Source organism: Tamandua tetradactyla, chromosome 11 (assembly GCF_023851605.1).
Source record: "Tamandua tetradactyla isolate mTamTet1 chromosome 11, mTamTet1.pri, whole genome shotgun sequence".
NCBI lineage: Eukaryota > Metazoa > Chordata > Mammalia > Pilosa > Myrmecophagidae > Tamandua > Tamandua tetradactyla.
The window spans coordinates 39,932,328-39,955,699 of record NC_135337.1 but is presented as its reverse complement, the minus strand read 5'-3'; the positions used below and the strand labels follow the sequence as shown (position 1 = coordinate 39,955,699).

At 37.3% G+C, this 23,372-nt stretch overlaps 1 protein-coding gene across 6 annotated transcripts in view; it reads left to right on the top strand.

The window, feature by feature from the left end:
- Positions 1-23,372, top strand: part of DNAI3 (dynein axonemal intermediate chain 3) — an 88,526-nt gene that overhangs the window by 42,687 nt on the left and 22,467 nt on the right. For all 6 annotated transcript variants that reach the window (XM_077120419.1, XM_077120423.1, XM_077120422.1 and 3 more), the window contains 5 exons: positions 3,758-3,844; positions 4,701-4,829; positions 11,767-11,840; positions 15,644-15,788; positions 16,633-16,720. In XM_077120419.1, the coding sequence (XP_076976534.1) occupies positions 3,758-3,844; positions 4,701-4,829; positions 11,767-11,840; positions 15,644-15,788; positions 16,633-16,720 (523 nt within the window). The remainder of the gene's footprint in view (positions 1-3,757; positions 3,845-4,700; positions 4,830-11,766; positions 11,841-15,643; positions 15,789-16,632; positions 16,721-23,372) is intronic.

The following is a 23,372-nucleotide window of genomic DNA, read 5'->3' as shown; positions in this document are numbered from 1 at the left end:
AGTCCTAACCCCCAGTCCCATGAATGTGATCCAGTTTGGAAGCAGGGTCTTTGAAGATGTTAGTAGTTAAGATGAGGGCAAACTGGATTATTAGAATTGGACACAATTAGGACAATTAGAATTGGACACAGAGAGGGAAGATAGCCAGGTGACAGAGGCAGAGACCCAGTTAGGCTGCAAACCAAGGAATGCCATGGATTGCTGGCAAGCCACCACCAATACCCTACAGACTTCAGAGGAAGCATAGCCCTACGGACACCTCAATCCAGATTTCTAGCCTCCAGAATGCTAGAAATTCTGGAGGCTAGAAATACATCTCTGTGCTTTTAAGCCACCCAGCTGTGGTACATTGCTATGGCAACCATAGGAAAATAAGACAGTGCCAGAGAAATTCAAAGTGTAACTCAGTTATGATAAGTGAAAACACCAAATCAGGTCAAATCTATTTGTGTTGCTGGAATAGAACCACAAATTTGTGTAAGAGTACGTGGAAGAACAAAAGTTACAACATTAACACCTTTTGGGTAAGAAGGTCAATAGGCCTCTTCAGAAATTTCCCTTGGGGGATAGTGGTTAGGGTTTGATCCAAAATGTAAACAGAAAATCGCTGGAAAATATAAATATATTATTGAATATATACATGTATATGCATATACACACACATATTAAGAAAACTTGATACCATATTTGACTTTTCTCTTCTTTTCCCTTTTATATCAAATTTAGATCTATCCTCCTATAGCCCACTTCTCTAGTAAAACAAAACAAAAATCTGAAAGTTGTTTTTTGATCAGGGTTTAAATTTATTGTGATCCAGTGGGTTTGACCACTACACAGGTATATGATCCTGCTTTTTTTCCTGTGTGAACTAGGAAAACATGCTTGTGTTTGAAATTTAAATGTCTGCACCTTCCATTCCTATTTATCTAGAACTAAAACAACCAGAAAACCAAATATTCTTTCCCAATTTTGGCCAACAGTGACTGATGGTCATAATGATGACCCAGATCCCATCCTCCCAGCCTGGCAAATCCTGAAATGCCTTTTTTGCTCATTACAAAGGGAACATGACTTTGTTTTAGAATACTTTAGAAGAGAAAGTGATGAGAATAAAATCACTCACAATCCTGTCACCCTGACGTTTGTTATTATTTTGGTGTGCTGAATTGGCTTAATCATGGCAATTTACTTACTCTAATTTAGTGTGGCATATTCTACTGTATTTTGATTCTTCAGAAAAAGGCCAAGCAGGTATATACAAATTTGGAGTTCTATTCAATTAAATAGAAACCATCATTTCTTAACTTTTTCGGACAATTGGATATTTGTACTTAACTCTGGAGAGCAGGCTGCTGGCCACTGGGTCCAAAGCAGCAGTCCCCCAAATCACAGCATATTTCCAAGGGCAGAGGAATTACATGATGTTTACCTTGTATTTTAAAAAATACTCACATTGATCAACCTGAGCCAAAAATCAATGTGCTGAAACACTTTTATAATAAAGGAAACATTCATTTTTTTTTACAGCAAAATAATAGGATGATTTTATTCTTGTAAAATGGAAATAGAGCAAAGTACAACATTTTTGTGTGTGTTTGTTTGGAGTCAGAGCTTGTCTGGAAGATGGAAGGCCAACATTCTGAAAACTTTCCTTTGGCTCCTCCAGGCTTGCAGCAGGAGCAGGCGACGTGAGACTGCTACTAAAAAATAGTCTTCACGGTCCCTTGCATCCTCACTGCTGTTTCTCCCCAGAGGTGCAAATAGATTCAAAGGTCATCTACTTCTTAATATCCCATTTGTCACCTTTTCGAATGGTTTCATTTTGAGTTAGAGGCATTAAGATGAGGCAGCTCCCCAGTCAATCCAAGAGAATCAAAAGGGCCCTTACACCTGCTACAGAGTCCTTTGCAATCCTCTGGGTCTTTTTTTTGTTTGTTTTAATATTTTTATTGAGAAATCTCCACACACAGACAGTCCAACCATATTATACAATCAATGGCTCACAATGTCATCACAGAGTTGTGTATTCTTTACCATGATCATTTTTAGAACATTTGCATCACTCCAGAAAAATAAAAAGAAGAAAAAAAGAACTCATACATCTCATACCTCTTACCCTTCCTTCTCACTGACCCACAGTATTTCATCTGCCCAATTTTTACCCTTTATCTCCCCCTATTATTTTTATTTTATCCTTTTTTTTTTCACTCATCTATTGATACCCTGAATAAAAGGAGCAACAGACACAAGGTTTTCACAATCACATGGTCACATTCTAAAAGCTATATAGTTATACAGTCTTCTTCAAGAATCAAAGCTACTGGAACACAGTTCAGCGGTTTCAGGTACTTCCTTCTAACCACTCCAATACACCATAAACTGAAAAGGGATATCTAAAAAATGCGTAAGAATAGCCTCCAGGATAACCTCCCGATTGTTTGAAATCTTTCAGCCACTGAGACTGTATCTTTTTTCTCTCTTCCCCATTTTTGTCAAGAAGGCTTTCTCAGTCCCCTGTTGCCAGGTCCCAGCTCATCCCCTGTAGTCAGGTCCCAAATTTGTCATGGAAATTTACATCCCTGTGAGTCATGTCCCATGTAGGGAGTGATCTCACACCCTATTCAAGATTCCAGAAACATTCATTTTTAACATTAGCTTTAAAAGTTGCATTGACACTGACAAAATGTAGGCTAAATTCAATTATCCCTCAAATTGACTGATGTATCAGATTGCATAGCAATAGTAAGTAAATTATAATATTGCTAATTTTTATATTGATTACATGTTAAATGATTACATATACTGGGTTAACTAAAGTATAACATTGAAATTATTAAAATTACTTCATTTGTGTTTGTTTTTAATGTCGCTACTAGAATTTAAAAATATGTACATAATATTACATATCTTTTACACAGTGCTGATTTAGAGCAATTCAGCAAAAGTCACTTTTAAAAATCCTCAAGACCTATTCTAGTTTGCTAGCTGACGGAATGCAATGTACCAGAAACAGAATGGCTTTTAAAAAGGGGAATTTAGTAAGTTGGCAGTTTACAGTTCTTGGGCTGATAAATTGTCCCAATTAAAGTAAGTCTATAGAAATGTCCAATCAAAGGCATCCAGGGAAAGATACCTTGGTTCAAGGAGGCCAGTGAAGTTCAGGGCTTCTTTCTTATGTAGAAGGGCACATTTTGAACACAGTCAGTTTCTCTCTCATCTGAGAGGGCACATTTTGAACACAGTCAGAGTTCCTCTCTCATCTAGAAGGGCACATGGTAAACATGGCATCATCTGCTAGCTTCTTCTCCCGGCTTCCTTTTCATGAAGCTCCCTGGGAGGCATTTTCCTTCTTCATCTCCAAAGGTCACTAGCTGGTGGACTCTGCTTCTCGTGGCTATATCGTTCTGCTCTGCTTTCTCTGAGTCTCTCTCTGAATCTCCCTCATTCTCCAAAATGTTTCCTCTTTTATAGGATTCCCGTAAACTAATCAAGACCCAACCAAATGGGTGGAGACACACCTCAACTTAATCCAGTTTAACAACCGCTCTTGATTAAATCACATCTCCAGGGAGATGATCTAATTACAGTTTCAAATATACAATACTGAATAGGGATTAGAAGAAACAGCTGCCTTTACAAAATGGGATTAGGATTAAAATACGGTTTTTCTAGGGTATATACATCCTTTCAAACTGACACAAGACCCAATTAGCTATTTTTCGAAAATATGTTGAAATAACATTTATCTCTGTTTTAGATCGTCCTGTGGGATATTGCTGCACATGCAGATCGCATAGAAAACGTGAAGGCAGGTGGTAGCAGAAGTAAAAAAATCACACTCAAGGTTAGTTTTTTGTAACTTTTCTCTTACAAGTTTTTTTTCCATTGAGGACTTTCAAGAAGTACCTAACGAAGTTGCTAAAAATTCAATAGGAATAAAAGGGTATTATTTCTCAAACCTTCACATCTGTGTGTACACATGTTTTGTATCACTTCGATGTGGACCCTTAATTAGAAATACAACAAAACAAGTTTCATTGTCTATCCCAGTGTGTTATGGTCTTTCTTTTCTTTTCTTTTTTTTTTTTTTAATAAAATGAAAGGACCAAGTAGTGTTCTTGGAAAGAGAAAGATACCTGAGTTCCAGGTCACAGTCCTGTGAATTTAGACATATTAATGTCACCTCATTTCTGCAAGAATCGGTTTTCTCATGTATAAAGCAAAGGAGCTTCAATTCTGACAATAATATACTAAGATTTGGTGAAACTGTGGATTCTTATGTTAAAAGGTTGGGGAAAACATTGCTTTACTCCCAACTCAGCATATACCTACCATATTGCAATCCCTTCCTCCTCCCGCTCTTCAGTCTTAAGATCAGCAGGTCCCTCACCAAGGGAGAGTGGGGTTTATTTAGTCCTCAGAGTACACATAAACCAGTACTCCTTCAAAACCAGGATGTCTTATTGATTGTTTAGGGAGTGGGTCAATATACTTCTTAAGTTTCGAGATAAAGTCTTAGACTAAACTGAAGAGTAGATAATCCTATTACCTAAATATATGGTACATAGAAACACTAATTTATGTTTTTATTTGTACTAGCATTTCTACCAATTATTGATTTTAATAAGAATGATGAGTGAAGTATGAGTTCCATCAGTTCATTGAAATTAGCTCATAACTTCCTTTTAACATTCTTCCAGCCCATGTTTCTCCTTGAACCAGATAGTAATAAAGAAACTATGTACATCAGACATTGTGCTGTTTCCTCAATAGAAAATGGACATAGGAAAGTAATTACAGATATACACTGGCTGTCTGACACATTCGAGGTGAGTTTTCATGGCTTCATACTTTTCTCCTGCCAGATTGTAAACTTCCAGAAGATTTTATCCAAAGAGAATGTTTCAAGTCAACAATTCATTCACATTTACATTGTAACATAACCAGGAACAAAATATCAAATTATTGGTCACTGTTGTCAGACCAACATCTGACCTCAGGATGAGAAAAAGGCCAATCTTTCCATTTAGATTTTAAAACTTTTTTCTTGTGGTAACATTGTGCTGGTTTGAAAGGATGTATGTCCCCTAGAAAAGCCATGTGTTAATCCTAATCCCATTTTGTAAAGGCAGCTGTTTCTTCTAATCCCTGTTCAGCATTGTATGTTTGAAACTGTAATTAGATCGTCTCCCTGGAGATGTGATGTCATCGAGAGTGTAATATAAACTGGATTAGGTGACGACATGTCTCCACCCATTCGGGTGGGTCTTGATAAGTTTCTGAAGTCCTATAAAAGAGGAAACATTTTGGAGACAAGAGATTCAGAGAGAGCAGAGCAGAACAACATAGCCACGAGAAGCAAAGTCCACCAGCCAGTGACCCTTGAAGATGAAGAAGGAAAACGCCTCCCGGGGAGCTTCATGAAACAGGAAGCCAGAAGAAGCTAGCAGATGACACCATGTTTGCCATGTGCCCTTCCAGATGAGAGAGGAACCCTGACCGTGTTCACCACGTGCCTTTCCAGATGAGAGAGAAACTCTGATTGTGTTCGTCATGTGCCCTTCTACTTGAGAGAAAAACCCTGAACTTCATCAGCTTTCTCGAACCAAGGTATCTTTCCCTGGATGCCTTAAATTGAACATTTCTGTAAACTTGTTTTAATTGGGACATCTTCTCGGCCTTAGAACTGTAAACTAGCAATCTATTAAATTCCCCTTTTAAAGAGCCATTCTGTTTCTGGTATATTGCATTCCAGCAGCTAGCAAACTAGAACACATATATACACATAACATATTCCGCTTTAAGTACTTTCAAGTATGCAATTCAGTGGTAGTGTTTTCATTCACCATATTGTGCTACCATCACCACCTTTCATGAAGGAAAATTTTCCATCACCCCAAACCGAAACTCTGTACCCACTAAGCACTAATTCTCCTCCTGCCCTGCCCCCCAACCTGTAAGCTACTTTCTACTTCTATTAATCTGCATATGCTAGTTATTTTATATAAGTGCATTCAGACCAATCTGTCCTTTTGTTTGTGGCCTATTCCACTCAATATGATGTCTACAAGGTTCACCCATGTTGTTGCATGGATCAGAACGTCATTCCTTTTTACAGCTGAATAATATTCCATTTTATGGATATAACACGTGTATTTCCATTTGACTTTGTGGTCATTTGGTTGACTATAATCTCACAAAATGCAGTGCTTGTGAGTATGGGAATTCATAAAGCTCCCTACATGTTTCCCTCAAGGATATCATGGGTCTATTGTGTACTTTCAAGAATGATCAAGTGAGCATTTCAAAGAATGTTCTGAAAACTTAAGAGTTACAAAAGATGAGTAGTCCTTCCATGCATTCAAGTGAATTATGCAAAGTAATAATTTTTAAAATATTAATGGGCCAAAATAAGTATCCCAGATACAGTTTCTGATATCTATAAAAATTTAACAAATAATAATGGAAGTATCTCAACAGAAGCAAAGGAACTCCACTTTATCCAATAACTCACACCATATACACAAATTAATTCCAGGTGATTTATAGATTTGATTAAAAATTTAATTAGGTTACGCACACCCAAATCAATAGTCCAAGCCCTTGATCTTGAGGCTTACCCTTGTGAAGCTTATGTAGGTAGAGGAAAAGCTTAGACTACCTATAGGTATGCCTAAGAGTTACTTCCGGAGGACCTCTTTTGTTGCTCAGATGTGGCCTCACTCTCTCTAAGCTCAACTCTGCAAGTGAAATCATTGCCTTCCCCCTACATGGGACATGACAGTCAGGGGTGAAAGTCTCCCTGGAGACATGGGAGATGACTCCCAGGGATGAATCCAGACCAGGCACCATGGGATCAACAATTCCATCCTGACCAAAGGGGGAATAGAAGCATAGCTAATAAAGTATCAGTGGCAGAGAGAGTTCAAACAGAGTTGAGAGGCTATTCTGGAGGTTGCTGTTACTCAAGCTTTTAGACATTGCTACCTATCATAACCTGCCAAACCCCAACCAGGACCATTTCAGCCAATCCTATAGAATACCTAGAGCAATATATAAGATTCCACAAGGATTCCATACACTAGTGTAACTTTCAAGAAACCTACAACCTCCAGATGGGTCCCTGGACCAGATAAGTCTTGAAACCTAGAGGGCCCATCCTCTCCAGAAGAATATCTGATAGTTCCATCTCCCTACCCCATATTAGTGAAAAATCCTTCCAACATGAAAAAGTTGGAATGGTTATAGCCCAAACACCCCTAAAAAGGGGGATAGAAAGATCAAAGGTGATGGTGGAGTTATACAGAGAAGATAGGATTTAACAAATGAGTAGATAGCTGAATCAATAAATTGATATTTCTTTTAATCTCCAATATCTTAGAGCACTAGAAGTAAAAACCTAAAATTGTGGAATTGTAACTCGTGTCAAAATCTGAAATATGTCCTACAACTAATTGTGGTACTGTGCTTTTAAAATTATTGCTTTTTTGTGTGTATGCTATTTTTCACAAAAAAGAAAGAAAAAAAGTCGATTGTGGTGATAAAAAATATTTATGCCTTCTAGCCTCCTATATTCTGGAGCAGCTAGAAGGAAAAATTTGACAGGATTGTATGGTAGCCCATGAGGAACTCTGGGATCTGTCCTATAACTACTTCTTAAAGAGTGCTTTGAAAACCATTGCTTTTTTGCTTTTTTATTTCTTTGCTTTGTATGTATGTTATACTATACAATAAAAAAGTTTTAAAAATTACTGGAATAAGGATAGTTTTCTATGCTTATTAATGATGAACAAAATCATTCAGCCTTTCTAATATAAAAGAAATTAATAATAAGGCAATAACAATGTACCGTTTTTGACCTATTTGATTTTTAAGTGAAATTTCAAAACACTACCTTATGTTAGAATGAGCAAGGTGGTGAAACTGGTAAACTCTAACAATGCAACACATGACTACTTTAATGCTTTTGGAATGCAATTAGTCATTCCAACTTTTGGAATTTTTGACCAGTAATTCCAATTTGGGGGAATTTATGTTAAGAAGTAATACAATTTGTGTCTCAAGATACAAAACTACATACAAACCTGTTAAAAATCATGTCAAAGTGTATCCATGAGAGAAGTTCAGAAAGGATGTGCTGTATTCGCTTTTTAAACCTTCTATTTCAAAACTTCTGTAATATTGTCAAGTTTTTGTTGTTGTTTTAATGGAATGATGCCCATCCTTCCCCCCTTTTCTACTGACATTGGAAGGTCCCCAGATGACACTGTCCCCTCCCCTAGATGGAGTCTCAACCTAACCAGGAATCCCGGAGCAAGCACGCTCTGGGGGCTTCCTCTTCAATCAGCCTCAGTAGAGGGAGGAGGCAAGTGGGTTCATGGGTTGTTTGTCAGGTGAGAGGGGAGGTTGGCAGGACTGCCCTGCCTGCAGTGGTGTCAGCTATTTTGGAGCTTGCCAAGCTCCTGCGAGTCCTACAGGTGAACCACGTTAATCCTTCCTCCTACCCCTACTTTCACTCCTTTCTTTGCTGCTGTGAGTCCCATCTCTGTGTACTAGTATATTCATTAGATGTGGAAATGGGGAGGGACAGGATTCCTTATTTGAGAGTGATGCCAGCTGCCCTTCATCGCCTGGTTGCCACAGGACCTTTCCCCTCATTTGCGAGCTGGTTGGCTAGAATTTTGTAATTCCTAGGACCCTGCAGCACCATAACTTCCTCAGAGAACCAGGGTTCTGCTGCTAATTGCTAAGTGGATACAGGGGTCACTGGGAAGCACACCCACATCGGTGCTGCATTTAACTTGAACCTCTTTTCTATTGCTCTTACCTGTTTAACTTCTTGTAAAAGTTCCTATATTTGGCTCGATGATTAATAGTGAAAAAGGAAGGAACGTATATTTCTGATAATGGATGAGTAGATTATGCTGAATCATCCATATTATGTAGTGTTACAAAGTGATCAAAATGATTTTTTGGAACACATGGGTAAATGCTCAAATTTCTCTAAGTGAAAAATCTCAGGATAGAAAGTTATATGCATTCTGATTGAAACTATGCAAATATGTTTCCGTGAAACAAGACTGGAAAAGAATATATGTAGAGAGGACTTCCGGAGAAGATGGCGGCTTAGTAAGACGCGCGGGTCTTAGTTCCTCCTCCAGAAAAGCAACTAAAGAAACAGAAACAATACGAAACAGCTCCCGGAGTCACGACAGAGACCAAAAAGACAGCGTACCCCATTCTGGAACGGCTGAACGGGCAGGGAGAATCTGCTGCGGTGAGATACCCGAGGGGCGTGCGTTTTCCCGGCCGGGCGGCTGACGACTGGGATCCCCTCCACGCAGGTGGCTCCCCGGTCTGACTGGGAACATTGGATAGCGGGGCCCTCCCGTCACGCTTGGCGTTTCGGGCCAGCTGGGCAATTAGGACCGGCACTCTCCCAAGCCGCGGCGGCCGGCGACCCCCACCTCCACGCGCGGTTTCCCCGGCCGACTGCCGTGCAGACAGACGAGCGCCACGAGCGCCGCCTACTGGGCAGGAAAAGAAAAACAGAGCCCAGAGATTTCACAGAAAAAGCTTTCAACCAGCTGGGTCCCACACCCAGGGAAATCTGATCAAATGCCCAGACACCAGCAGAAAATAATGGATGATGCTCGGAAAATTGAAGATATGGCCCAGTCAAAGGAACAAACCAATAGTTCAAATGAGATACAGGAGCTGAGACAACTAATGCTGAATATACGAACAGAAATGGAAAAACTCTTCAAAAACCAAATCAATAAATTGAGGGAGGACATGAAGAAGACATGGGCTGAACAAAAAGAAGAAATAGAAAATCTGAAAAAACAAATCACAGAACTTATGGGAGTGAAGGACAAAGAAGAAAAAATGGAAAAAACAATGGATACCTACAATGGTAGATCTAAAGAGACAGAAGCTACAATTAGTGAACTGGTGGATGGAACATCTGAATTCCAAAAAGAAACAGAAACTATAGGGAAAAGAATGGAAAAACTTGAGCAGGGGATCAGGGAACTGAATGACAATATGAAGCGCACAAATATACGTGTTGTGGGTGTCCCAGAAGGAGAAGAGAAGGGAAAAGGAGGAGAAAAACTAATGGAAGAAATTATCACTGAAAATTTCCCAACTCTTATGAAAGACCTAAATTTGCAGATCCAAGAAGTGCAGCACACCCCAAAGAGAATAGACCCAAATAGGCATTCTCCAAGACACTTACTAGTTAGAATGTCAGAGGTCAAAGAGAAAGAGAGGATCTTGAAAGCAGCAAGAGAAAAACAATCTGTCACATACAAGGGAAACCCAATAAGACTATGTGTAGATTTCTCAGCAGAAACCATGGAAGCTAGAAGACAGTGGGATGATATATTTAAATTACTAAAAGAGAAAAACTGCCAACCAAGACTCCTATATCCAGCAAAATTGTCCTTCAAAAATGAAGGAGAAATTAAAACATTTATAGACAAAAAGTCACTGAGAGAATTTGTGACCAAGAGACCAGCTCTGCAAGAAATACTAAAGGGAGCACTAGAGTCAGATACGAAAAGACAGAAGAGAGGTATGGAGTAAAGTGTAGAAAGAAGGAAAATCAGATATAATATATATAATACAAAAGGCAAAATGATAGAGGGAAATATTATCCAAACAGTAATAACACTAAAAATTAATGGACTGAATTTCCCAATCAAAAGACATAGAATGGCAGAATGGATTACGACCCAGCAATACCACTGCTAGGTATATACTCAAGGGACTTAAGGGCAAAGACACAGACGGACATTTGCACACCAGTGTTTATAGCAGCATTATCTACAATTGCAAAGAGATGGAAACAGCCAAAATGTTCATCAACAGACGAGTGGCTAAACAAACTGTGGCGTATACCTACGATGGAATATTATGCAGCTTTAAGACAGACTAAACTTATGAAGCATGTAATAACATGGATGGACCTACAGAACATTGTGCTGAGTGAGTCTAGCCCAAAACTAAAGGACAAATACTGTAAGGTCCCACTGATGTGAACCGACATTCGAGAATCAGCTTGGAATATATCATTGGTAACAGAGACTAGCAGGAGTTAGAAACAGGGTAAGATAATGGGTAATTGGAGCTGAAGGGATACAGACTGTGCAACAGGACTAGATACAAAAACTCAAAAATGGACAGCACAATAATACCTAAGTGTAATGTAACTAGGTTGGAACACTGAATGAAGCTGCACCTGAAATATGGTTTTTTGCTTGTTTGTTTGTGTGTTTGTATCTTTTGTTTTTGTTTTTTTTCTTTTTCCTTTTTATATATATATATAATTAGTATTATTATTTTAATTCTCTTCTCTATATTAACATTCTATATCTTTTTCTGCTGTTTTGCTAGTTCTTTTCCTAAATCGATGCAAATGTACTAAGAAATGATGATCATACATCTATGTGATGATACTAAGAATTACTGAGTGCATTTGTAGAATGGAATGATTTCTAAATGTTGTGTTAATTTCTTTTCTTTTTTTTGATTAATAAAAAAATTAAAAAAAAAAAAAGAATATATGTAGAACTAAAATTATAGGACTGTCTGTTTTCCAAACTTCTGTGCTAGTGTCGTGCTCATCTCATAAGAATGAAAACAAAGAAGAAAAATACATAAATAAAGATTTTAAAAGTACTCAAAAGAGGAAAGTCATTGCCCTTCTAGTTATATGTTTGTTAGTTAGAACTTACTTTTCTTGCATTTTTTTTTAAATAGATTAACAGAATGGGTTCTGTCTTTGAGAATCGAAGTGGAAAATGCTGTCAACTTGTAACGTGTTCGGCAGATTGGTATGTCTTATTTTAAACATTTCCAATACAATATATTGTTCATACAATATATTCCTTCTTCTTACATGCTCTTGAAAGCATTGTCTCCTTCTGTCCCTTAATCATTATTGTAACAATTAAATCTAATAAAAGACAGAAAGTTATATATTGTTGCTGGTTTATAAAAACCCTTTTTTATAAATATAAACATATTGCAAAAAGAAGAATTTACTAAGTTTCATGGAGATAATATCATACAGAATTATCCACATTACTCTGCTTCTTCACTGCCTCAACTTTTAAAATACACAATGTGTTGCTCATATTTAGTTTATCTCACAGTTATGAAGATCATAGCTTTTTTCTTACCTCAACAGGTTTTTTTAATTTATTCGATTGTTTTTTGTTGTGTGTGTGTTTTGTTGTTGTTGTTGTTTTTGCTTAACAACAGAAACTTATTGGCTCGTGGTTTCAGAGGCAAGAAGCCCAAAGTGAAAGCGTCAGCAGCCACACTTTCTCCCTAAAGTGTGAGGGGTTCTGGGGCCGGCTCGCCCCCGCCTTTGGGCTTCCTTGGTTGGCCCCTCTGCCTCATGTCACTTGGCGAGCTCTCTGTCCGTTTTACCTGCTTTTATGGTCTCTGCTGACTACTGGCTTCCAGGCCTTCTTTTTATTGTTTTGTTTTGTTTTTAATAGAGAAGTTGTAAGTTTATGGAAAAAATCATGCAGAAAATGCAAATTTCCCATCTACCTACCTTCAAGGATTATGGCATTTAATTGGGAAACTTCTCTTAAAAAGTGGAAGACTTTTACATTTTTGTTGCATATTATTTTTTAAATGCCTTTAAAGACAAGGTGGTAGCCACAGTGAAGAAATGTCCATTCAAGTAAAATTACTTCTCCCAATTTTACAGAACTGAGAATTCATAATGAAATAGGAAATATGAGCAGAAATAGTATTTATTTAGCACCCATGAAAACTTTTACCATTCCAAATGGCTTTGTCTCCAGTATTAATGACACCTTAAGCCATGGAAGCACAACTGTGAAATGGCAATCAAAAGCATAAGTAACATTAGCAGTGGCCAAGGGCAAGGGGTCAGGGAGACATGACTAGTCCTGTGGCTATGCATTAGGTAAGGGCCTGTGATTACAAGCAACAGATAGGACTCCAGATAACTTAAGGCAAGAAAAGAAGTTTATTGGACATTTATGTCAAATATTGTACTAATAGATTATTTTTATATTCACAAAAACCCCTGAAAATGCTTACAGATAGAAGAATGAGACTCTGATGCCAAATGCATTATCCACCTATAGCTTACTATAGCTATCATCCTGTGCTGTAGCTAGTAAGTAATGACATTGCTGAATCAAAGGAAACTACTGAGGCCTCTAAAAGAGCCCCAGGGATTTAAGAACAAACGGTCAGCTCCTTTCATCTGGATGAATCTGTTCCAACCATTTGGTATCTTTAGTTCACTCTGCTCAGGATTCAGTGGCAGAAGAGTTTCTGATTGACCTCTGTTACATTATAAAAGATGACTGAGTGACAATCATGACATAACCGCATGTACTGGGGAAGGGGTAATTCCCCAAAGAACAATTAGAATGCTTTTGCCAAAGAAAAAGGGGACATTTTTGCCCAAGCTAAAACAACAGATGTCACCTATAGGGCCATATGGAACATTATGCAACAAAATTGTATCATGATTTCATGGAGAAATTCTTATAATGTTGATTGTAAAACAAGAGGATGTATTGCTATACTGTTCTTCAGGGAACCCTGGAGAACATTTAAAAGCACCGAATAGACTCAAAATATCACGTATTTTAAATTGAAGACATAGCTCATTCATTGTTGTTTCTAATGATGGCCCTTGAGTTAGGAAGGATGGAGTGAAGGAAAGAAGGGAGGAAGGAAGAAAGGGAATGAGGGAGAAGGGAAAGGAAGAAAGTTAGTTGGTGGTTGGGTAAATTATTATTTTTATGCATGAAAACATTTTACTATGTTTCTATGTTTATTAAACATAGGATACTCTGCAAATATTTTCTTCAAAAATTGTTAACATAAAAAAGTTTATAAATTTAGAAAACTAACTTTTAGTTATCTGAAAAACTCATCAATCTTAACTTTTAGACATCAGCTATGCTAAGCGTGTTTGAACATAGAATGTGACAAACTTGGGTTCTGTTAACTGAGAATGTGTGCTTGATTTATGCAGAAAGTTCAACTGAAGTTATCTATATTTAACAAAACCACTTCATGACTGATGCAAATTAATGTCATAAATAAGATTCAATAAGTGCTATATGATTTTTTTTGTATGCTGTATGGCAGGGTCACACTTCATTATTTTTCAATGTGAGTATCCTGTTATTACAGCACCATTTGTTGAATTTTTGTTTGTTTTTGTTTGTTTTGCTTGTTTGTTTTGTTTTGGAGGAAGCTCATGGACTAGGAAATCAAACCCGGGTCTCCCGCATTGCAGGCGAGAAGTCTACCACTGACTATCCTTGTACCCCCATTAAACCAATTATAAATATGTGTTTTAAAATGATACAATGGGGAAAGAATAGTCCTTTTCAACAGATGACGATGGACAATTGAATATAGGCATGCAAAAGAATGAAGTTGGATGCCTGCCTCACACGTTTACATAAAAATTAATTCAGAACTATTCAAACACCTATTTGTAAGAGCAAAAACTATAAACACTTTTAAAAGAAAACACTGGTGTAAATCTTCATGACCTTAGATTAGGCAATGGTTTTTTTGATAGGACACCAAAAGCACAAGCAAATGCAAACGAAACCACAGTGAGATATTATTTCATCCCTGCTAGGATGGCTTTAATAAAAAAGACAAACAATAATAAGGGTTGGCAAGGATGTCAAGAGATTGGAACCCTCATATTTTGTCCCATAGTGAGCTGGTGAAATGGTGCACTCACATTGGAAAACAGTCTGACTGTTCTTCAATAGTTTAAACATAGAGTTACCATATAACCCAACAATTCCACCCTTTAGGTATATACACAAGCTAAATGAAACCATTTGTCCACACAAAACTTTTGCAGCATTATCTATAATAGTCAAAAAGTAGAAACAACCCAAATATCCATTCACTGATTAATGGATAATAAAATGTGGTATATCCATACGATGGAATATTATTTGACAATACAAAGGAATGAAGTACTGGTACATACCACAGCATAGATAAACTTTAAAAACATTATGCTAAGTTTAAGAAGCCAGTCACAAAAGACCACATATGTATAATTCCGTTTATATGAAATGTCCAAAACAAGCAAATCTGTAGAAACAGAAAGCAGATTAGTGGTTGCCTAGAGATGGGGAGAAGGGGGTGACATAACAGCTAATATGCCCGGTATTTCTTTTTAGGGTGATGAAAATGTTTAAAATTGATAGTGGTGATGACTGCATAACTCTATAGACACATTAAAAATCATTAAACTGTATGCTTTAAATGGGTGAAGTATGTGGTATATGAATTATATCAATAAAGCCATTATAATAAAAAGTTTATGCTAATCTCTGAACTCAAATTCTCTTATATGATAATATTATAATATATACAATATATCTCTTATATGATAATATTATATTATAAGAAGGTTTTTAAACAATTTTATAAACAGTCTAATCCTGTTAAATACAAAATGGAAAAGAGGCTCATGTCACAGAATCTTCATTTCAGAGACACCAACATATGGCCGTGGCACGCTACTAGCAGACAGTCGCACTAAAGGTCATCCCTAGTTTACAGCTCTTATTTATATATATATACTTTCCTTTTTTAGTACAATATGTTTTTGGGATATCAGACCACAGAAAGCTTTAACTCCCCAGCCAACGGAGAGAAAGAAAGAAGAAATGATTGAAATTCCTTTTGATGTGCCATCTACATTTTTGCATCTAGATCTCTCCTGGAAACCTCTTACTAAGGTAAGTAATGTGAGATTTAGTCCACCTTAATTTGCTTGCATGTATTATATCATATGTATGCATAGACTTTTAAAAGAAAAGCAATTCAAATTAACATAGGACATTAAAATTCATGTATTCATTCGATCAATAATGCTTTGAATGGGAGTTGTTGTGATGCCTGCCTGGAACAAGCCAGAAATCCCAATCTTTGTGAGCTTGAGATTGATATTTCTTCATATATAAGCTACAATTTGTGACTGGTTTGTTTAATAATTATTCAGCTACATATCAGTTGACTGAAAATTGGAGGGGTGAGAATGTTCCTAAGGTATGTGGAAAAGAATTAGAGAAGATTAGAAATTTTCTGAGGTAGAACTCACTGAGCTGTAGATTGATGAAACAAGAACAAAAAAAACGAGAATAATTGCATGGCATGTGAATGAACATCCTGAAGGAGAAAGGGAGTCAGGGGGGTAATGAGAGAAAAATGTAAAATGTGACCATTTCCCATTCTGGTCACCAGGCTGTAGTACTGGCCCAAAGCCCCTCTTGAGACCTGGGAGCATGAGTGTCCCTGACGGGACTCAGAGGTGGCCAAGCAGATGCCAGGTCACTGCACAGCTTCCTATAGCTTCATTTAGTTGAAATGAATTTAGTTCTCTAAATCTAGAGAACAGGGTAACAAACTATTATTTTCATGTTAGAAGTAACAGGATATATTACAAAATAGAATATAAGACATTTTCAGAAAAAGAAAAACACTACTGAGATTTTGGGATTTGAGAATATGCCCCCAGACAATTTAATTTAAGGATAATTTAAGGATTTATGGAAATCATCTTTCTACATATTCTCTCAAAAGATAAGGTTGTCTAAAGGTGAGACAAGTTTAGACCACTGCCCAGTGAAGATAAGCCTGAATGAAGAACACCTTCTTTACAAAACACAAGGTAACTGACGTTGCTTTATTAGAAAGTCATTTAATACATTGTGTTAGTAGCTGAGTAAGCCTAAGGTGAGTTGCTTGACATGATTTAGCTAATTTGTGAAAAAAACAAAGAAAATCAAACCCCCCAATATGATAGCTACAGCCAACACATCACCTATAAAAATGAAAAGGTTTAACAGAACTTAATTCAATTCTGTTTCTCAAATGTTTACTGAGAACATTTATGTATTTCTGAAAATTCATCGCATAAAACACACTTTATGAATATGTACATGTGCAAAGAATAAGTCAACAGAATGGAACATAGTTGAGGTCTAGCAAAACAGGTTATGAAGTACCAAGAAACAAATCACCATTCTCAGTCAGAATGTAATAGAAAAAATCATATTGATACACCATGATAAGATTGAATAAAAAAAGAACAACTGATTTTTAAATCCAAGTCTGATTTAACCCATACTCCTTTATTGAAGCAATTGAAGGGTGCGTATATAATCTGTCAAAACTATTAAACTTGAGTGTGAATATTTCACCTTGAGAACAATGCATGATGAAAATGTACAAGAATAATTAGTAACAGAAACATTTTCCAAACATTTATTTTATCAAAAGGAATACCATTTATAAATGTTTCAATATTCAATTAAATGATAGGATATCTAACAGAAAACATATTTTACCTAATACCCAGCTTGAGCAAAATTTCACTTTGAAGTGATGGGTTTTGTTGCTACTATAACTCAAGACCCCATTCTAAAAGAAAAAACACAATCACTAAATTTTTATAGACATTTTCAAAGCAGGAAACCATTAAAACATTGCATAATGTGCTTTTTAAAATTTATTTATTTGGTTTGCTCCATTCCAGAGGGAATCTAAGAAGAGTTTTCTCCTCTTCCTTCATCTCCTCCTCCCTTGTATTATAATTAGTTGCAATTTATTGAATTCCAGCCATATGATAGGTACTATTAATATTAGTAATATTGCACATGCTTTCTTTCATATAACATATATTTATAAAATGCATATTTTGTGGTAAACTCTGGGAATACAATAGTGAGTAAAAACAGAGGCTTGTGATCACAACAAACTATCAGATAAAATAAACTTTATTTCAAAAACTGTTATGAGGGACAAAGGTCACTATATTCTGATAAAAGAGTCAATTCAATAAGACATAACAATCATAAATTTTTATATACCTAATGACAGAGCCCCAAAATAGATTAAAAAAATGTTAATGTGTTGAAAGGAAAAATAGTTTCACATTAATACTAGGAGACTTCAATACATCATTTTTGATAATACATAGAATATCTAAACAGAAGATCAATAAGGAAATAGAAGATTTGAAAAATACTATAAACCACCTAGACCTAAAAGACATATATAATAGTCCCATGTTTTTTCTCCTATCCTTCAAGGGACTTTGCCAATATATATATATTTTTAATTTTATCATCACAATTCACTTCTTTTCTTTTTTGTGAAAAATAACATATATACAAAAAGGCAATAAATGTCAAAGCACATTGCAACAATTAATTGTAGAATGGGTTTCAGAGATTGGTATGGATTACAATTCTACAGTTTAAGGTTTTTACTTCTAGCTCCTCTAACATACTGGAGACTAAAAGAAATATCAGTATAATGATTTAGCAATCATGCTGGTTTTTTAAACCCTACCTTCTCTGTAAAACTCCACCATCATCTTTGATCTTTCTCCTATTCTTTAGGAGTGTTTGAGCTATACCCATTCTAACTTTTTTTTTTTTTTTTTTTTTTTTTTTTTTTTTAAAGGAAAGACAGAGAGAAGGAAGGAAGGATAGAAGGAAGGAAGGAAGGAAGAAAGGGAAACATCTTTTAAACATTTGCTTGTTTTATTGTATTCTGTTTCTCCGTTTTTGGTACATGGGCTGGGGCCGGGAATCGAACCGAGGTCCTCCGGCATAGCAGGCAAGCACTTTGCCCGCTGAGCCACCGCGGCCCGCCCCCATGCTAACTTTTTCATGTTGGAAAGGGCTGTTGATAATATGGGATAGGGGGATGTAACTTCTCGATGTTCTGGAGAGGCTGGCCTCTCAGCATTTCAGGACTTATCTGGTCTTATTTGGAGGTTGTAGGTTTCTGGAAAGTTACCCTAGTGCACGACACCTTTGTAGAATCTTATATGACACCCTAGATGTCCTTTAGGATTGGCAGGAATGGTTTTGGTTGGGGTTTGGCAAGTTATGATAGGTAGCAATGTCTAACTGAAGCTTGCATAAGAGTGACCTCCAGAGTAGCCTCTCGAGTCTATTTGAACTCCCTCAGCCACTAATACCTTATATGTTACACTTCTTTTCCCCTTTTTGGTCAGGATGGAATTGTTGATCCCACGGTACCAGGGCCAGGCTCATTCCTGGAGTCATCTCCCACACTTCCAGGGAGACTTTCATCCCTGAATATGATGTCCCACATAGAGGGGAGGGCAATGGTTTCATTTGCAGAGTTGGGCTTAGAGAGAGAGAGAAAGAAAGGGAGAGAGTGAGGCCACATCTAAGCAACAAAAGAGGTCCTCCAGAGGTGACTGTTAGGCACACCTATGGGTAGGATAAGCTTCTCGGCTACATACATAAGCTTCACAAGAATAAGCCTCAAGATTAAGGTGTTGGCCCATTGATTTGGATGTCCCTAATATTTGACACAGTATCCGGACTTTCCCTGGTGGTCAAGTTTCGTAGTTTCCTATTTTTCCTCCCATCCATCAAGGGACTTTGCCAATACTGTTTGACTCTGCTTAATATACTCTGGGATATATCCAGGCATTACATTAAACTATATAGGATTAAAGGCCCTTCTCTGAATTCTGGGCTCCCTGTGTTTGGATTGTTTAAATAATCTATCCAGACAGGTTGAGTTAGATTATAGTACTACAGAAAATTTAGGTTCTGGACAAAATAAATCTTTCTTTCTTTGGTCTCAGAAAGTAAATGAAGTTCTAAAATACAGTCACTTGTCTTCCCTACCGCTGTATTCTGAATTACCTAATCCCAACCTGATCGGCTTCATTCTTTTTTTTTTTTTTTTAGCTCAGATGCAACTTCATTCAGTGTTTTAACATGATTACTTTACACTTAGGTATTATTGTGCTGTCCATTTTTGAGTTTTTGTATCTAGTCCTGTTGCACAGTCTGTATCCCTTCAGCTCCAATTACCCATTATCTTACCCTGTTTCTAACTCCTGCTGGACTCTGTTACCAATGACATATTCAGGCTATACATATATAAAACAGCCTCTCAAAATCAAAAGTAATAGTTACTGTGGAGTCCCGTATTGTTCTATTGGTTTACTTGGTGGTGTCCACAGGTCTCTTAAGCTCTCCAACCTACAGCATCTTATGCCACCATCCTGATCAACTAGAAGCTCTAATTTTACTTTTTAATCAAAAGAAAAAAGGTGGCCATGAGGATGTTACTACTTTTTTCCAATTTATATTAGTGATATCATTGCATGTTTTAAATTCTTTTTATGAAGATACATATTTATAACTCAAAATTTCCCATTTTAACCACTTTCAAGTGAACAATTCAGTGGTATTAATTTTCTTCCCAATATTGTGCTCCATTCATCAACATCCATTACCCTAATTTTTTTATCACCTAAACAGAAAATGTGTACCCATTAAGCAATACTCTGCCTCCAGGTAACCAATAATCTACTATCTGACTCCATGAAATTTATTTCTTCTAGGTATTTCATATAATGCTTGTCTCTTTGTACCTGGCTTATTTTAATCAATAGTTGCATTTTTTAAAGTGGGATCCATCACCCCCACAAAAGTTTTCTTAAATAGGAATTCCCTTTGTAATCCCTCCTTCCTGTATCTACTCCCCTCACACACCAGGGCACTCCAGATCTGCTTTCTGTCATTACACATTACTTTGCATTTTCTAGAATTTCGTGTAAAAATAATCATACATTATTTACTCTTTTACTTTTTTTGCTCTGACTTCTTTCATGCAGCATTATTATTTTGGGAACCATCAATGTTATTGTCTGTATCAATAACCCATTCCTTTTTAGTAGTGTTCCATTGTATGAATATACCACATCTATGGGACTAATTTTGTTTTCAAAGACAGCTTATATTTTATTCTACTCTAAGAAGCTAACATTTGGGAATAGGTGCATAAAGCTATACGCAGAAATATTATGATCCTTTACTTCTGTAAAGAATCATGCTTACACTATCTCCATATTTATAACCTGTGTTTATTCAACAAATATTTATTAAACACCTGCAAAGTTCCATGCTCTAAAGATATGGCTATGAAAAAGACAAGTCCTTGCTTTCACAAAGCTTAAGTGGAATAAACACTAAAATGAGTAACAGATGCATATCTACATCCACTTAAGGAAGGGTCTGTTTAAAATGAAGATCCTTGCAGATGCCCAAATGTCATCAAACAGAAATACTCCCCACCAAATGCATGTTCTCTTTCCAGACAAGGTCAGTTTGCAGATATTTCATACAGATGGGTGTTATTTTGCTAAATCAGTTCATAAAGGAATTAGAAACATATTTTTAGATTCTTATCTGAGGCCTTAGTTGACCATGTCCCCTAATGTGTGCCCAGAGGCCATGTTGCAGGCAATTCCACTGGTCCTGGAGAGAATTAAAGCTCACTTGGTAATTCCAGGGACTTGCTAACAGATGCCCTCTTGTCTCTAGAGGCCATTACTGTGGCCATGTTCTGACTCCTATGTGTATGGCCAGCTCTGTGGACCACATTTGATTGAACTATGATATTTCAGATCTTGCTCAGACCCACTGCCAGCTATCCACCTACTCTGACCAGGTGTGGACCTGCTGTCTAGAATATGCTCATATGCTTCCCCACCACATTTTGCCTATTGACCTTATACTCGTCCTCTTTTGACCATGGATCAAAAGTCCAGGCTATTCTGTGCTCAAAATTCCACTGCCACAATCTCTCAGGCCTCGGTCAGTCTCACGGTCAATGTCTAGTGCACTGTTGCCATCTAGTGGCCTCAGCCCACTCACCTCTGCCTGCCGTGACAGCCAATGCCCTTCTAATAGTCACTTTAAGAAATTCTTACGTGTTCCAATGAGGGCGACTTTGTTGTCAATAACTTTGAAATTCCCCGTTTGGACTTGCCTTCAGGGCCTGCGTTATATTCTTCTAAGCAGTGTAGCATTGTGTTTAGAGATTCTGGAGTCAGTGGTCTGGATTAAATCTCAAAATCACAACCTAATATTTGACTGGGACAGACTACCTCTCTGTGCCATATTAAAAACAAATTCTTTGAAAAGAGTGAGAGAAGAGGGAGAAAGTAACAAAGGTAACTCCCTCACAGGAGTGACAATAACATGAGTTATATATGCAAAGCAATAAGAGCAGCGCATGGTCAACTCACAATAAGTATCAGTATGTATGAGAGCTTGAGTAAGCTCCTTATTTCCCCGAACATCAGTTTACTCATCCTAGAAGGAGGATTGATGCTTAACCATTTCAGGAGTTATTGTACAGATTGAAGGAAATAGTTCACATGAAGCCCACAGTTTAGTGCCTGGCATGTGATAAGTAACCAATAAATATTAGCTGTTGTTATTATTTACTATCCCAATGATGGCGAATCCATGACCTGTGTGTATGACTCTGAATTTAGTAAATATGCAAAAGTTATTTGTCATGTCTGAGTAAATATAGTTGATAATGACATTTTTCCCTGGCCTCATCTTTTTTGTCTCTGCAATGGCAAAAACTATTGACAAAGTCCCTTTCTTTGTTTTTTAATATTTTTATTGACAAATCTTCACACACATACATGTTATACTTAAGCCCCTTTCTTTGGAGGTTATATCTTCCTTGGCTTTTGTGATTTTCCTGTTTATCTTGCTAGTTCTTTAATTTCTCCTTCTTTTGTCTCCTTTCCTGGCTCCATTTCACCTTGCCCACACGTTGTCAGTCTGTACATATTTCCAGTCTCTACAGACCCCTGTTCGCTTGTACTAGTGGAGTCATAGTAATTTTGTATAAATCCCTCCCATCTAAATATATTCAATGACATTCTCCCTCCACCAGCCACCCCCTCCCCCACCATTGTGTCTGAGATTTTCTATTCTCACCCCCAGGATCATCTACATAATTTGCAAATGAGAGATCCATTGTGTAAAATTATTAGGCATTTCAAGATGCTGACAGCAAAGCATTAAACCAAATATGCGGGGCCCTTCTGGGTACCAGGCCGTGTGCTACTGCGTGGATCACACACCCGTGAAGCCAGAACCCCTGAAACCCAAAGTGTTGGAACTTAATACTGCCCTAGGAGGAAAAGGCGCTCCGAAACTCAGGCACACACATCAGTGCCGGGGCCGGGGGGGGGGGCGGGAGCTCCGGCCTTGGAAACCTTCTCACTCACCTCCTGCAAGAGCTTAGGGTGTTGAATGTCAGGGTCCTCTTTCAGCTCGTGTCAGGTAGATATTCCAAGTGGTTAGTATATATTTTTAGTACAGCTGAAATTTTCTTCACCAATTTCAGGTTTCATTTGTCTGTTTGCTGGTTAGTTTTTGTGTTTGTTTTCCAGTAATTGAGGAGGTATGGTGGGGGAGGACTTTGTGAGCATACATTTCTATCCATCTTCTCCA